Source organism: Typopeltis vanoorti, chromosome 19 (genome assembly GCF_054136105.1).
Source record: "Typopeltis vanoorti isolate ZY-2024b chromosome 19, IOZ_Tvanoo_1.0, whole genome shotgun sequence".
Taxonomy (NCBI): Eukaryota; Metazoa; Arthropoda; class Arachnida; order Uropygi; family Thelyphonidae; genus Typopeltis; species Typopeltis vanoorti.
The window spans coordinates 33,462,277-33,479,818 of record NC_143567.1 but is presented as its reverse complement, the minus strand read 5'-3'; the positions used below and the strand labels follow the sequence as shown (position 1 = coordinate 33,479,818).

General features: G+C 34.5%; 1 protein-coding gene across 1 annotated transcript in view; it reads left to right on the top strand.

Annotated features, from left to right (window-relative positions):
* The window catches only part of TrpRS-m (Tryptophanyl-tRNA synthetase, mitochondrial), a 155,311-nt gene that overhangs the window by 43,557 nt on the left and 94,212 nt on the right, over window positions 1–17,542 (top strand). Inside the window, exon 3 of the mRNA XM_090409148.1 lies at window positions 15,074–15,155. Coding sequence (XP_090265274.1) covers window positions 15,074–15,155 — 82 coding nt within the window. The remainder of the gene's footprint in view (window positions 1–15,073; window positions 15,156–17,542) is intronic.

The window sequence follows — 17,542 nt, the reverse complement described above, 5'->3', positions numbered from 1 at the left end:
ACATATGGCATGGAAATTTTAACAGATAAAAATCGTGGCCTTCAAAGGTGCTAATCCAATAAGTAAAATAATAATGAACAACAAAATAATAGAGCAAGTAAATGCATTCAAATATTTAGGATTCACAATATCACATGAAAATTAATATGATATAGAACCGAAGATATCAAACTCTTAAAAGTGACGGGCATTATAAATAAAATTTTCAAACCCAACTGTGTACAAAAACACATATGAATAAGAATCTATAATACAGTAGCTAAACCTACCTTAATTTATGGCAGTGGACAATAAAAAAAAGCAGATGAAAGAAGAATTGAATCATCCGGATTGAAATTTCTGCACAGAACTGAAGGAGTCACAATAATGAATAAAATGAAAAGTAGCAAAATCAGAAATAAACTTGGAATCACAAACTTCCTAAATGAAACAGTTATTTGCTGTAGAGAAAAATGGAAATTTTTCTCTATAGCAAATATAAAAAAGGGAAACTTGAGAATGAACAGAAGCAGAATATCTAAACAAATTCTAAATTATCACCAAAAGGTACTCAGTGCAGAGGAAAACAACTCTTAACTCAGCAATAGTAAGGTGGGGTGTCACAGACCTCAAAGATTTTCAATTGATTATAACTTTTTAACTACGCGTGGCAGTGAGTCATGCCTCAGTATAGCTTCCCCCTCCCATAACCTGCTACTCGACGCCATAGACGACAGGCTCTTGCGCGCAAGCAAGTTTAGTGTGCAGAGGTGTAAAGTGTGCTGGGGTCCACCAGACCCTGCCTTACCAAAAGTGTGACTATGTTTGCTTCCGAAATGTAAATTGTTTTCGTGTATATTCTACTAAACTATTATCGTTACTGCTGTGTCTTCTGTATTTTGACATACCAACTATAAGCAAATACGTTTTTGTAAATATTTAGAGGTTATTTTGAGAATAATATCTTTTTTTTTTTTACCAGATGAGTGATGAGCAGGAAGAACAGAGGTTACATCAACTTATAGATAATGCTAAAATTAAAAATAAAGATGTTTAATTATTTATTTTTGGGTAATAAAAATTTAATTTTGTGGATCTGCGTTTTTATTCTGTAAAATTACAGGACACTTAAATTAATTTACTTACATAATCTAATATTGATTAAAAAGATATGGATTTCTATAATACACTACATTATTTGGGTGGGTCTGTGGGAGCCCACCTGACCACTTTTTTTACATTTTCCCACCTCACCAGCACTGGGTTAAAAAGATGGAATTGAGTCCAGAACAGGCCACTTGGCCTATAAGCCTGGAAAGGAATATAGTAATATATATATAGTAATATATATTACCATATATTACTATACTGTTGTAATGTCTAAAAGTAATTAACCTACCTAGCTTGACCTCTTGTGGTTAAAGAAAAAAAGTTAAACTAAGTGTTTTAAATTAAATTAAATATTAGTCCATACACTTATTAGAAAAAAAGCTTTTTTTTATTACTTTTAAAAGTTTTAAAATTTGCAAGCACTATTACAAAAATCAAAGACTTATGGGTTAGAAGTAAAACACTTGACCAAAGACTAGAGACCGCAGATATAGAGTCCTGAGAAGGATTAGGGACATGAACAGATGGCATCAATGGTAATATCATATTGAAAACGAGAATATTAGGAAAGAACTTGACATTGTTAGCATCCAGGAATGTTAACAAAGCTAATCTCAGGTGGTATGGTCACTTAAACAGAATGGGAAATGAAAGCTTAGCAAAACAAGTGTTCTCTGCCAGGTTGGTAGGACTCATAGGAAAAAGTGCCTTAGAAAATAGAAATATAACATCTGACGATGTTGAAGCCTTGACAGGTAATAGATTGATTTAGAGGAAAATTGTAGATAGGAAGTTAGTAATGATATGAATTTTACACGTAGTACTATCATATCCTGTACACCCGTTGAGGGTAAATGTCAGGAATTTGATGATGATGATGACTATGTTAAACAACCAAGATCTCTTAGCTTTAACAATTACACCCCCTTTTTTATGAACATTCCTGTATAAACACAGTTCTTCTGTTACAGAACTAATTCATTATCATATATCATAATCAAATTCTGATTTGTGCCCTCAAAGAGTGTACAGGATATTATGATGTACTACAAGAAAAAGTCACATCATTACTAACTTCCAATTGACAATCTTCCTCCAAATTACTCTGTTATCTGTCAAGACTTCAACATTATCAGATCTTATATTTCTCTCTTCTAAGGTGCTTTTTACTGCATCAGTCCACCTATATCTTGGTCTTTTTCTCTTCCATTCCATTTAAGTGACCATATACCATCTGAAATTACCGTATATTTTTGCATATAATGCGAACTGGAAATTTTGTTTGAAAACTAGCCCTAAAATGCCATGTCCACGTATAATGCAATCTGTTAATCTTGTTCCATAACATTATAAATAATACAATACGAATTAACAAAAGAAATATTTATTTTAAAACAGAATGTCAAACAATATGAATTAACGAAAGAAATATTTATTTTAAAACAAAATGCTAAAATCCTTTAAATTCTTCTTCATCTTTTGAGTCATCAAACATTTCATTTATAAATTCATCTGTAGGCATTGCGTCATCAGTGTAGCAGTTGTCGTCGTCGTCCTCTCCATTTTGTTGTGCATCATCCTCGCTTTCGTATATGACGTCATCTTCGGATCCATCCATTGAATTACTTATTCCACATTTAAGAAATGAGCGTTGATTCATTTCAGATGGTATTGAATCCCATGCTTTAACCCAGCTGGGGACTAGGGTGGTCTAAGGCTTCTGAAAATTCCCACCCTTTGTCATCTTCACCAAACCAGATGACATCCATTCTCTCCATTTTTCATGTAGGTGATCTTTAAACAGCTTATTCAAGCTGACATCAAGTGGCTGCAAAACAGAAGTTAGACCACACGGTATGATTGCTAGGTCTGTACGTAGCTCACGTGCTTTCTCTTTGCTTGTCTCCGTTTAATGCGCCCGGAACATATCCCAGACTAACATGCTTTGAACATGCTTTGTTGACATAAAAGCTACCTGGACGTATGTTCCATACTTGATCCAGCCACAATTGTACACCCTCTTCATCCATCCAACCTTTCTGATTGGTGCGAACAATGACACCTGGTGGAAATTTCATATGCTTCGGAATTTTCTTCCTTTTAAATATCACTGTCGGCTTTAATTTGTTTTTATGTTTATATGTTTTTATGAGGACACCCTTTTCAGCAACTGAGTTTACTGTTCGATTCCCAGGCATATCAAAGTACATGGGTGTCTCATCCATATTGCCAATTTGGGAAAGTTCATATCCGTGACACTTCTGTAATTTTATGATAAATTTATGGAAGGACTCCACTTTTTCTTCAAGCTGCTTTGGTAACTTCTGCGCAATTTTTGTTCACTGTTGTAATCTTAATGCTTTGCGTTCCATAAATCTGTTGCACCACCCAGGCAAAGCAAGAAAAGATGAAATACCTGGTGTGTCCTTGAATTTACCATTCTTGAGTTGTAGAGCTCGAAAATGAATTGCATTTCTTGTTACTATAGTGCTATCTTGTCGTTGCGTCAAAATCCATTCATTTAGCTCTTCTTCGAGTTCTGGAAAGGATGCTACATCTCCACAATGGGCACATTTCGTTTTGGGGATTTTTTCAAGACTGTCTTTTTGCTTATGCCATAGTCTAATATTACTCTCTGCTGCACCAAATTCTCTCATAGCAACACTGTTATTATGTTCTTCTGCAAACTGCACGACACGCAATTTAAATCCTGCTTCAAAAGATGAACGTTTACGTTTCTTTTGGCTCATTTTCAGGCTAGTTTTGTTTAATGAATAATATTTAAAATGAACTGTGGTTAAACTGATATACCTAACTGTGCTAATATCCCGCCAAGGAGGCGGGATATTAGCACTACTTACATTACTGGCTTTATGTGCAGATATGATGCGCGCTCGGTCGCCGAATGCGAGTGGGTCAAGTAGATTTGATTGCATAGGCATTAGGTACTATAGTATATATTGTGTGTGCAAGTCTAATAAGATGTTATATTTTTTAAGATCAGCATATAATGCAAACCCCTAACTTTAAGTAGTATATTTTACCATAAATTTTTCGCATTATACGTGATAATATACGGTAACTCTACTAACACATTCCTGAATGCTAACAATGTCAAGTTATTTCCTAATATCCTCATTTTTAATATGATACTTCCATTGATGCCATCTGTTCACTCCTCTAATTTTTCTCAGAACTGTCATTTCTATCCCATTTCTCAGATCCATGAGTTAAAACTGGTTTGAACATTGTCCTGTTTACACCTAATTTAGTGTTTTAACTAATTTCTCTTTTATTCCATATAAATTTATTCAGTTGATTTCCTATCACACAGCTTTGCTAATTCTGCTATTTCCATATTTAATTTGTCATCTTCACTAAAAATTGTACCTAAATAACTGAAACTCATTATTTAACATCATTTTGCTTGTTCTATACTTCCCTCATTCAGGATGCAGTTCATGTTTTCAATGTTTCTATCTATTTTCATTGTCTTGATTTTTCTTATTGCTGATTTTCATACCAAGTTTATTACAACAGTTATTTAATTTAATCAGGGAATCCTGCAGCCTTGTATTGGATTTATTTAGAGGTATAATATCATCTGCATAAAGTAAAGAGTTCTAGATTAATATTTCCAATTTCGATATTAGGTTTAATACCACTTTCCTTCTTTCCTTCATAATGCAATCCATATAAATTATGAATAATAATGGAGATAATGTACACCCTTGTTTCACACCTGATTTAACGTCATCTTTCTGTACATATTTCAATTCTGACTGCTGATATATACTAAGTATTGCTTTATATTAAGTCTCATTGACAACTGTAGTGTTTCAGACATTTATAGGTAATTCACATGAGTAAATTTGAATAATAAATAACCAAGTTTAATCTCGCGAATGCTTTTTATAAGATTAGATGTATTTCCTCGACATGTTTTTCTGTCTATATGACTGATAGCATCTTCATGAGATTGTTTAAACATAGTAAAAAACTAACAAAAAAACTAAACGTTTCCCAACAGCTGCTATTTCTATAAATTGTAAAGACCGGAATGATGACTTAATCATGTGTATCATTTATCATTAGGCATGTTATGTGCAATCTCTATATTGTGCAAACTCTGTATGTGATTGCAGGCATAGAAGATATCTTGAATGTTACACATATTAATTAATGATTTCCAAATGTCATGAAGGAGCATTCCTTGGTTTCTAGTTAGTCTGCCTTTTGAGAGAATGATTATTATTATTATTACAGGTAACTCAATGGAGTCAGTAGATTCATCGCAGGATACCCAAACCGTCAAAACAATAACTATCATACCTCTTCTTGAATTCATTTATAGATGAAGAACTCACAAATGAGTCAGGCAATGCATTCCACTCATTCACCACCCTCCAAGCAAAAAATCTAGTTCTCACACCCTTGTTAAACACATTTTTCCTTAATTTCCAGGGATGACCTCTTGTTCTTCCATCACTATCACACAGCTGAAATATTTCCCTTGTATCCATCTTATAAAAACCTTTTAGTAACTTAAATGATTCTATCATATCCCTCTCTCTCTGCCTATCAGCCTACCTTCGCAATCCACAATCTATCAATGTAGTGAGCATTTTTTACATCACTCACCAACTTAGTCACTCTCCTCTGAACCCTCTCCACAACCCCCTCATCTCCAAGGAATCCAGGTGACCAGACTTGAGCACAGTAATCCAAATGTGGAAGTATCAATGCCTTATAAAGGGGAATAATAACCTCTTTATCTCTGGATGTTAGTGTGGTCTTCAATAACCAAGTAATCCTATGTGCAATCTTGGACACCTTAGCAGTGTGCCTCCCCCCCCCTCTGAATTTCATCATCTTTCCACTGATGGAATGATACCTGGAATATCATTCCATCAATGTAGTACACAGCTGATAATCTTTTAATCCCAAAATGCATAACTTTACACTTTTCCACATTGAACTGACATCCATTACTGTTTGCCTATTTTGCCAGCTTATTTAAATTATCCTGCAAACTCTCAACATCAGCTTGATTTTTTATTGCACTACCCAACTTTGCATCATCAGCAAACAACTCAATATTTCCCTTCAAGCCCTTTCCTATATCATTTATGTACAAATTAAAAATTAAATGATCTTAGAAGACTGTTTGAACAGTCTGTTGAAGTAATTCTTTTCTAAGTAAGGCATGGCAGATGTTTGATAATTTACCGTGGGATATTCTTTGAGGATGTATGCTGCAAATACACTTTTTTCTTCTCTTTATTTTCAACATTTTGATATATTCTTTTATCTAGATTCCCGGGTGCTTAAGGGTCAAAGCTGTATAACTGAGAGGAAACCTCCACATAGCTTTTAAAGGAATGTAGAGAACCGACCAGCACTTCTGACATAATGTCCAGTCCTCACCTTCTTGTGGTGCACCCTGTTGGGTATCTACCTGGATACTGAATGAACGAGGATGGGCTGGCAGCTTGGGATTTAGCCAACCCAATTGTATTCTTATTGGGTTAAACCAAAATACAAAATGATGGTACAACATGACAGAATTTCATGCTGCCTGGGGCATCGCCCGGTTAAACAAGGTCCCTGTTGTTTTCACAAGAGAACCAGAGTGAACAGCGAAAAGACAGTTACTGGAACAAATCCTAAAACACATCCCAACTCAACATCACCAGAGTTCAAGATTGGTACCATCAACATAAGAAGCCTGAATGGCAAAGAAATGAACTAGCTATGGAATTAGATAAGTACAATACCGACATAAAGGGGATGACTGAAACCAAAAAGACAAAATCTGGTGAGATTTTTTTGAGCAATAAATACAAAATGTTATATTCAGGGAATGACAATCAGGAGTAAAAAAGGTGTAGCTATAGTATTGAACACAAAATATGGGGCTAATCTTCTTGAATGGCAATCAATATCAAGTAGAGTGATGTGGGCAAATATCAGAATGGAGAACTGGACAATGAGACCTATTTGTGCTTATGGTCCCACAGAAAGATCTACTAAGGTAGAATGTAGAAGTGGAAGAATTTTGAGAAAGCAACTGACACAATGTAAAAGGAAAAGTTGGTCCTTGTTGTGGATCTAAATAGCAGAGTAGGAAATGATTGTCAGACAAACAAAAATATTTTGGGAAAATTTGGAGAAAAGAGCAAAGCTAATAATAATGGCAAATACCTGTTGGATTTCTGCTCAGGACATGGACTGGTTATTACTAACACCATGTTCCAACATAAAAATGTGCACAAATTCACATGGAGAGAAGAGGCAAGGAATGAGAAAAGTCTCATTGACTGTGTCATTGTTGATAGTGATGTTTTCTCGCTGGTGCAGGACACTGGAATGTACAGAGGATTTGAAATTGGAACCAATCACCATTGTCTTGAGCAGGATAAAATTGAATTTCATATTGAAAAGAAGAACATGTAAGAAAGTTTTAAAGCTAATAAAAGTTGCAGCTCTCAGATGTGAACTGTAGACTAAAATACACAAACATTATTCAAGAAAAAATAAAAGAGTTTGAGAACAGGAAACAAACCTTGGAGATTCAGTGGCAAGCCCTGAAGAAACCACTGATTGATTCAGCCAGAGAAGCATGTGGTGAGGTTGTCTGCAAGGATAGAAAAATGAGAACTCCATGTTGGACAGAAAGTTAAAGAGGCAGCGAAGGAAAAGAAAAATGCATATCAAAAAGTTCTTGGCAAATAAGTCAGCTTGTGCTCTTAGAGAATACAGACACAAATGTAAGAAAGCAAAACACTGTGTAAATCTAGCTAAACAAAAGTCATGGGAAGACATTGGAGGAAAGAGTGCTGTAAAAGGAAATAGAGATGATAAAGATGACATGAAAACTGGTGGAAAAGATATCCTTGATGTATGGAGTAATTACTTCAAAAAAAATTGCTAAATGAAACAATCAGTGACAGCACAGTCGTAAAAAAAACACTCAACAGGCATGCAATCAGGAATACATATCCATACTTAAAGTACAAAAAGCCATCAAAAGCCTGAAATGTGGAAAGACAGCTGGAGTAGATGATATTTGACCAAAAATGCTGAAGTATGGAGGTATAAAAGTCTTACAGTGGCTGCACTGCATAGTTCAGAAGGCCTGGACAAGAGGGACATATTCCAGATGATTGGAGTAGAGCTCTCATGTTACCCATATATAAAAAGGGAAATAAAACAATGTGAGAATTACAGAGGTATTTCTCTAATGAGTGTTCCTGGTAAGATTTACGCAAAGTATACTTGAGAAACGATTCAGAAAGATTGTGGAAGAAAAGCTTGGTGAAGAACAAGCTGGATTCAGGCCAAATAGAGGCTGTCAGGATCAGATTTTCACTTTATGACAAATAGTTAAGAAATCATGGGAATATAACATAGATCTGTATTTAAGTTTTGTAAACCTGCAAAAGGCATATGACAAAGTGTCAAGAGAAAAACTATTCAAAATGCTACAGTTGAATGTGGAGTCAATGGAGCATTATATCAAGCAATACTTAGTCTTTATTTGAGTTGTAAGTCAGCAGTTAGAATTGAAGGAAGCACAGGAAGATGGTTTAATGTTAAATCTTGTGTCAGACAAGTATGTACATTATTCCCTCTGTTATTCATTATCTATATGGGTCACATTATGAAGGAATGTGGTGTTAAACCTGATATCAAAATTGGAGATGCTAATCTCAATTGTTTGCTTTATGCGGACAATATCATACTTCTAAATAAATCCGCTACGAGTCTGCAAGATTCCCTGAGGAAATTGAATAACTGTTGTAATAGATATGGTGTGAAGGGCAGCAATAACAAGACAAAGACAATAAAAATAGGTAGAAGCATTGAAAATATCAACTGCATTGGGAATGAAGAACCTATAGAACAAGTAAAACATTTCAGCTACTTATGAGGCATGATTTTTAATGAAGATGGTAAATTGAATATGGAAATAGACAACAGAATCAACAAAGCTGGTATGGTAGGAAGTAAAATGAATAAATTCATATGGAATAAGAGAGAAATTAGTCGGAACACTAAATTAGCTTTATACAATACAGTGTTCAAACCCATTTTAACTTATAGATCTGAGAGCTGGGTTAGAAATAAAATACTTGACCAAATATTAGAGACCGCAGATATGAGAGTCCTGAGAAAGATAAATGGCGCGAACAGATGGCATCAATGGCAACATCATATTAAAAACAAGGATATTAGGAAATAACTTGATATTGTTAGCATTTAGGAATGTGTTATTAGAGCTAATCTCAGGTGGTATTGTCACTTAAACAGAATGGGAGAGGAAAGATTAGCAAAACAGGTCTTCTCTTCCAGGTTGGCAAGAAATAGATCCAGAGGAAGACAAACCAAATGATTGATATAATAAAATGTGCCTTAGAAGATAGAAATATAAGATCTGATAATTTTGGAGTCTTGACAGGTAGATTGATTTGGAGGAAAATTGTAGATAGGAAGTTAGTAATGATGTAAGTTTTTCATGTAGTACTATCATATTCTGTACACCCATTGAGGATACATGTCAGGAATTTGATGATGATATCTATCATACTTCTTAAACTCATCAAACCAAAATCTAGTCTTAATACTCTTGCTTACCATGCTTTTACACAATTTCTGGATGATCTCTCGTTCTCTTCTTTCCTGCTATGAACTGAAAAAAATTCTTTATTTTCAATCATATAAATCCCCTTTAACAACTTATATGCTTCTATCATGTCTCTTCATTTTCCTCTATCAGCTTGTTTTTGATGTCTACAGGCTGACAGTATATTCTCATAGGGGTGCATTCCATAGACCTGCCACAATCTTTGTCACTCGCCTCTGGATCCTTTCCACCCCTCCTTCATTTCCATGGAATCCGGGAGTCCAGATCTGTGCACAGTAATCCAGATATGGGCTTATTATATAGGGAAATAATAACCTCTCTACCTCTGTTTGTTAGCGTGTTCAACAACCACATAATATGATGTGCTGTTTTGGTTTAGGTTCGCAATATACACTCTAAATTCAACTCCCTGTCCACAATCACCTACAAATCCCTTTCCTTATCAGTTGACTGCAGCTCAGTTTCATCCATATTAGTATACAGCTTGTGTTCTCTTTCCATATTGCATCACCTTACACTTGGTCCAGTAAACTGGCAGCCATTTACCTTTGCCATACTGCTAGTCTTCCTGTAGGATCTCTGCATCACCTTAATTTACCATTGCACTTCCCAGTTTAGCATCATCAGCAAACAACTAAATGTTTCCTGTCAAATCATTTCTATATCATTGATGTATAAATTAAACAGAGGACTAAGTACTAAGCTTTGTAGTATACCACTGGTCACTTGCCTTCCCTGGATACATTGTCTCTATAAATCACTCTTTGATAGCTGCCCATCAGTCATCTTCTAATTCAAATTACCAGATTCATATCCATCCCCAATTTATAGATGGACGATATGGATCAAAACAGCATTCGTGTAACTCAATCAGTAAGTGTGGACAAGGCACAGACCTTGTTTAATGAAATAAATAAAGAAGTTGGAGAAAAGGGGTCATTTGTAGAGGTCATTTGTATTCATACTGAAGGAATAAATCACTTTATGAACAGTGGGCTGAGAACATAATCCTTTTGTAAAATGAGACCTTCCTGTATTTATTTTCTGTGTTCTTACTGGTCTTCTCGTGATTTTGTTTAGCTAGTTATAAACAGTGATTTGCTTTTTTATGATGTATAAATTATGTGATGTATAAATTAAACAGAGGACTAAGTACTGAGCTTTGTAGTACACCACTGGTCACTTGCCTTCTCCTGGATACATTTTCTCTATAAACCACTCTTTGATTGCTGCCCATCAGTCATCATCTAATTCAAATTACCAAATTCATATCCATCCCCAATTTATGGATGGATGATATGGATCAAAACAGCATTCCTGTCAATCTCAAGTGTGGACAAGGCACAGACCTTGTTTAATGAAATAGATAAAGAAGCTGGAGAAAAGGAGTCATTTGTAGAAGTCATTTGTATTCATACTGAAGGAACAAATCACTTTATGAACAGTGGGCTGAGAACATAATCCTTTTGTAAAATGAGAGCTTCCCATATTTATTTTCTGTGTTCTTACTGGTCTTCTCGTGATTTTGTTTAGCTAGTTATAAACAGTGATTTGCTTTTTTACATTTTTCTCTGTATTCTCTAAGAGCACCTGCTGACTTACTTGCCAGGAACTTTCAGTATGCTTTTTTCTTTTCCTTGACTGTAACTTCCTGAGTCCACCATGGAGTTCTGATTTTTCTATCCTTACAGATAACCACATGCCTTCCTGAAATGAATGTTTTCTCCAGGGTTTGCCAACGAATCTCCAAGGTTTGGTTCTTGTTTTCACTCGCATTCATTTTTTCTTGAATGATGTTTGTGTATTTGAGTCTGCAGTTCACCTCTGAAAGCTGGAAAAGCACACAACTGTTACATCTCACATGCCTCTTTAAAAAACAATTTAAAGAGATTTAAATTTAAAACAACCAAATTTAAACAAGAATGAGATGGTCTCAAAATTTCCAAGTTTTGGTCTATACATATTCAACCATGACAGCAGTGCTCTTCCTCAGCTTGCCTAGAGCAGTGCTTCCCAAACTTCTGGATGTCAGGGCCCTCTTTGGAAAAATTAAAATATTTCACGGTCCCCCTCGAAAAAAAATCGTAATATAGACATATATTATTAGAATATTTTTTGTATTTATATTCAATGTAAAACATACACAGCGAATATTGCAAAAATCAAATGCAAATATTACATATTTAGCATCTTACATACACATTTGACATGACACATTATCTCATATTTTTATATAGATAGATATATTGTTATTGTACATTTGCAGTACAAGCACATGAAACATAAACGATTAGTAATAAAGAAAAACTAAAAACATAAAATAATTTTAATAACAATTTAATGTGATAGATGTGTTTCAATTCTGCCACCAATATCTGGCAAAATATTTGAAACTGCAATTCTTAGATTTCTACTTTGAAATGAAACTTATATGAATAAGCATATATTTACTAATATTCATTAAGCGCCGAAATATGCAGGAAGCAAAATATGTGAACCCGCACCAATGTGTGATATTTTTCCATTAAAATATAAAAAAATAACAAAAAAGAAATAATAAAAATTAAATACGTTTCTTTTAAGATAAAAAAAATCTACTTAGTCTTAAAAGATTTTAAATTTGTTTTCATCATTTCACAGCCCCCCCCTCCCTCAACAAAACCTATGGCCCCCCCAAGGGGCCGCGGCCCACAGTTTGGGAAGCACTGGCCTAGAGTATTAAGCTACAGTACCACTAATCTCTACAAACAGAAATAATGAAGATCACGTCTGCTATTGGCCACTTGAAAGTAAAAAAAGGTAACTTCAATAAAGAAAGTTTGATAAAAAGGGCTTTTTTTTTTTTTTTTTTTTTTTTTTTTTTTTCCAAGATATAGGCTAAAAGCCTGTTTTGGCATCCTAAGGACTATATTTTCATTCTCTTTCTAGGTCTTTCTGCATCTCTTTTTCCTTTTGGTCTACACTTTATTTCTTTGGGTAGCCTTTCTTCCTTCCTCCATTCTTTGTATATGTTCTCTTCAATTCATTTGTTCTTTTATTTTATCATTCCTAATTTCATCATTTCATATTCTATCCATTCTTGTACATCTAAGAAAAGCTGCTTGTATTCTACTTTCCTCTTTTTTTTCTCTCTATCTAACTTTCTGACCTATATAGTATTGTTGGTCTGCCATGTTTCCTTCCTTGTTTTGCCATTTGTTGTTCATCTTATAGTACTGCAAATTGCTTGAAAATGGTGTAACTTCTTTTCTGTACCATTATCTATATCAAATGTTACTCTCACATCCTAAATATCGAAAATGTGTTACTTGTTCTAGAGTTTGGTTTTTGATTGTTGATTTGTTCGTATGAGATATTTACTTCCAGAATGCCATAGTTTTAGTTTTCTTTAATGAGATTTTTAAATTATATTCACTAATTAATTGCTGTAGATAGTCTTCTAATTTTTGTGGAATTACTTGATCATCTGCAAAAAAAGTATTGGATTTATTGTTGTTGTTGATTGATGTTTATTCCTATTTTATTACAGATTTCCACTTCCTTATTAGATCATCTATGTGTGTATGTATATATATTAAATAAGGCAGGAGAAAGGCTACATCCTTGTCTTACTCCCTGATTAATTTTTATTTTTTCTGCTATGTATTCATTGATATTTATAGTTGCAGTTGTTATTCATATATAGGCTCTTAATTGCATTTAATAACTGTTTTGAATAGCCTCGGTCTTCTATTATATTCCATACTTTTTTCTGTTAATTCAGTCAGAGGCTTTTTCATAATCTATGAATGATAGGCGAGTCTGTAAATTAAATTCTCGTCTTTTTTTTTTCTGTGAATAGTTTTAGTATGAATACAACATCAATACGACATCTACCCTTCCTAAATCCAGCCTGTTCCTCTAATAACAACCTATCAGTAATAGTGGCAACTACTGGTCTTACTTCAGACCAATGGAATGTGTTCCATTCATTTGCTAAGAGGTCATCCTTGCTCTGCCACAGAGCATGAAAACATATTTTTGATATAACAGCAAAATGTAATCTATGTACCACTGCAGGTCAGCTGGCAAGATGTCTGCAAAAGACCTATACATATGAAGGCTTGTAGTCTGTGTCCCTTTATCCACAGCGCATCATAGAGCATGTTTTCAGTGGTGTTGTATCCATAAACATTGGACAAGATGCCATTGCGTTAATGTACTCTTTACAGACGAGAGTCGTTTTAGTCTTTCCTTCGATTCTAGACGACACTTCATCTGGCATGAAAGTGGTACTGCTTACCATCATGAGAATGTTTTTTGAAAGGGATAGATATGGCAGTGCTGGTTATAGTGTGGGGAGACATTTTTCTTAATGGATGCACAAGTGCTGGAAAAAAGGATTATCACTGAATGTTGCAACGAAGTTCTTCAATGTCATGTTCGATTGTTCCATGACTGTAGGCAAGGAATTCATTTTTATGGATGACTTTGCCACACCACATCGGTATACACGAACAGTAGAGATACTTCTGGGGACCGAGGATATTAATCGAATCGAGTGGCCAGCATGCTTCCCAGATCTCGGCTCCATAGAACACATTTGGGAAACAATAGGGAAACACATTGATGCTCAAAATTCCCTACCAGAAAACAATCAAGGCATTATTATTATTATTATTAATACGTAACACCTCCAGGGAGTCCAAAGACTCATCGAGGGAGGGCACTACTCTACAACTCTCCATCTTCACCAATCCGCCACCAGTAACTAACTTCATCATCTACACCAATGCTATCTACCGCCGACCACCACCACTAGTATTTTCGCAGACAATCACAAACATCCATGCCCATGGCAGGATTCGAACTCGCAACCTTTTGGCTGGAGAGCAGTTACGCTAACCACTCGGCCAACCAAAAATAACGGGTTCAGAAGGAGGAGTGGGTCAGTTTGCCCTAAGAACTCCTGAATCACTTGGTGCTAAACATGGTGCAACGTTGTGAGAGCTACATCGCAGTTTGGGATGGACATATTCCATACTGATTATGTCCATCACTGTACATATTCAGCACTTTACATTAATTCCTTCACTACGTCCTTAGGAAATTTGTAACTTTTGCCAAAAATGCATTGTAATTTAATTTGTATGAAATTTATAACACATTTGTTGTGTAATATAATTTATTAGTATGCTGGCAATAAATTTATGTCCACATTTGGCTGTAGTCATGAAATTTTTTTCATTTACAAGTAAAAATGTAGTTTGTCCTTAGCTTTTGGACACCAGCGTAACATGCTTACTATGTTATTTAACTTTTCATCAGTTTAAAAAAAAAGTTTTTCTTATCTTACAGAACAAACATATATTTGATGGCATCATGTCTTTTAGCCTGTGGCATTAATCCAGAAAGAAGTATTTTATTTTTACAATCACAGGTGAGCTTAAAGTGTGTTGCATTATGAAGCTTTAATTTAGAGGTCTTATTATCTACATCATTTTAAAAACTTAATACTGAGTGTTTTGGTATTAAAATGTATGTGATTATCATTTATTTCAGTAAATTGCACTTCACTCTTGCTGGTGAATATAATAGTATTTTTTATTATTATTACTACAAAATGCCTACTCTTAGTAATTTCCATGATGCCAGATTTTTGTTACACTGATTTGTCAAGTGGTTAGTGTATCTGCTGTCTCCAACCAACAGACTGCAAGTTTGAATCACACCATTGACATAGATGTTTGTGATTCTTTAGGTAGGAGTTGAATATCATTGCCTAAGGTATAACCTACTATCCCACTTATTTGGAATTTTTTGTCTTGAAAAAGTTTAATGTTTGTTCTCTAGAATAGGTTTTCTGGATTATTAAAAAAAAAAGAATAAACATAGAAAAAATAAAATTAATAAAATGGAGGGGGGGGGAATAGGTGGAATCGTATGATTGGCAGAGGAAATAATACCATTTTAAGGTTTGGTTCTGGTCACCAACTAGAGGAGCTTTCTTAAGCTTTTTTTTTTTTAAATAATACCGGTTGCTGTTAAGAACGTACAATAGCAGTATTTATCTACTACATAAACAGTTAGGTTTCTAAGAGTCCATCTTCTGCCTTTGGAGAATTAAAAGACATTCAAAGGATTTATTTATAGTATGTGATTGTAAAAAAAAAATGCATCGAATTAAAGTATATAAACTATAATTTTTGTAATATCTTTTAAATCTAATCTAAGGTTTGAATTTGGTTTCTTTTTTTGACTGTGTTGCAACAATTCTCTCAACATCAGGCAGGCATGGAAATGATACAAACTAATCAAAAGTTGAGAAAATTTTAAAAATCAAAGAACAAAGTAGTAGGAACAAATCAGCATTCTTGACATTAGGTTTTCTTTTCTCCACTTAGTAGTATTGATGATCATGATATTTCTGTCAAGACAATCAGACACTTTCTAAAAAATTAGGTCCTGTATATAGGTTCTTCCTTCTATAGAGGAACAATCTAATCCACTTGACTAGTAATCCAATGCATACTTTGCTGATAACAGCACACTACACTCTTCCTAATTTGACAAACCTTGAACTGCACAAATCACCAGTCTCCAGAACATCAACCTCTTAATCTCAATAACATTGTTCAGTGAGATTCAGATAATGTTGTTGCCAATTTCCATGCTAGCAAAACACGATTCTCTTATACCAAGTTTTTGCTGTTATTAATGGAAAGAATGTCAATATCAAAATGCTGTAGCAGTCTTAGATTTAAGCCTACAGAATGTTGTAGTATTCAGGAACAATCTCAGCTCATGAATCATTGTAATAATTTATTCCAAATGGCTGGAAATGAAAATCCAGGTAGTACCAGAAAAGGTCTGTACATTTGTGATTGGGTTGCAATATTTGACAGATTTTTGAAGCTGTATTGCTTAAAATAGTAGGATTTTAACACTGGAAGTCTTAAAAAATTAAAGAACTATTAAAGAAGCCTGCATGCCTTCTTTAATAGTTGAAGAAATTCCTGTGTAACTTCTTGGTAATTTCAGCTAGATCAATAAATTGCACAGATTTACTATATAATTGTTTTACTTCAACTTTTGTAATCTGTAATATTTGTTATGTATAGCTGAGAAGGGAAAGGGAAAATTATGGTTTTAAGTATTATGGCTTTAGAAGAAAAGGAAAGCAGCCCAAATTTTCAGTCTTCTAAGTTTTCAATCTTTGTGTATAGAAGTTCTTAAACTGGTAATAGTGGATGGTGATGAAGGGAATTCCAAGTATAATGAGAGGTTCTCTCTTAGGAGTTAATCCAGAGAGAATGACTTTGAGATCCCACTTTCCAAAAACTTTTCATTTTGTCTTGTCAGCATTGGCAGCAAAATTCACTGATTTTGCTGAATTTTTCCAAAATACCAAAAAAAAAACAAAATTTGTATATGGAATCATTATCCCTCATAGTGCTTATTATATCATCAACATATGCTAATACATGATTTTCCTTCAGAGCTGAGGGAATTGTTTTCCCTCACACAGCACGCAAATTACCAGCTTCCTGCAAATCAGGTTCAAGAATCAATGCAAAGAGCAACAGACTGGAGACAGGTAGTTGTATTGGCATAGGCTCCTTTAATGAGCAGTCATTTTCCCACACACCAATTTGGTGGAGGACGTGGAACAGAAAGGGATGCTGGACATTATCAAAAGCTTGAACAATATCCACCAAGAGTACTGCCATTAGCTGCTTTTCACATTAACGAGCCAGTGTAGATCGTAGTAGAAACAGTGTATCTCATTCTTACTCTGTGTATTCTCATTCCCACAATTGTGTATCT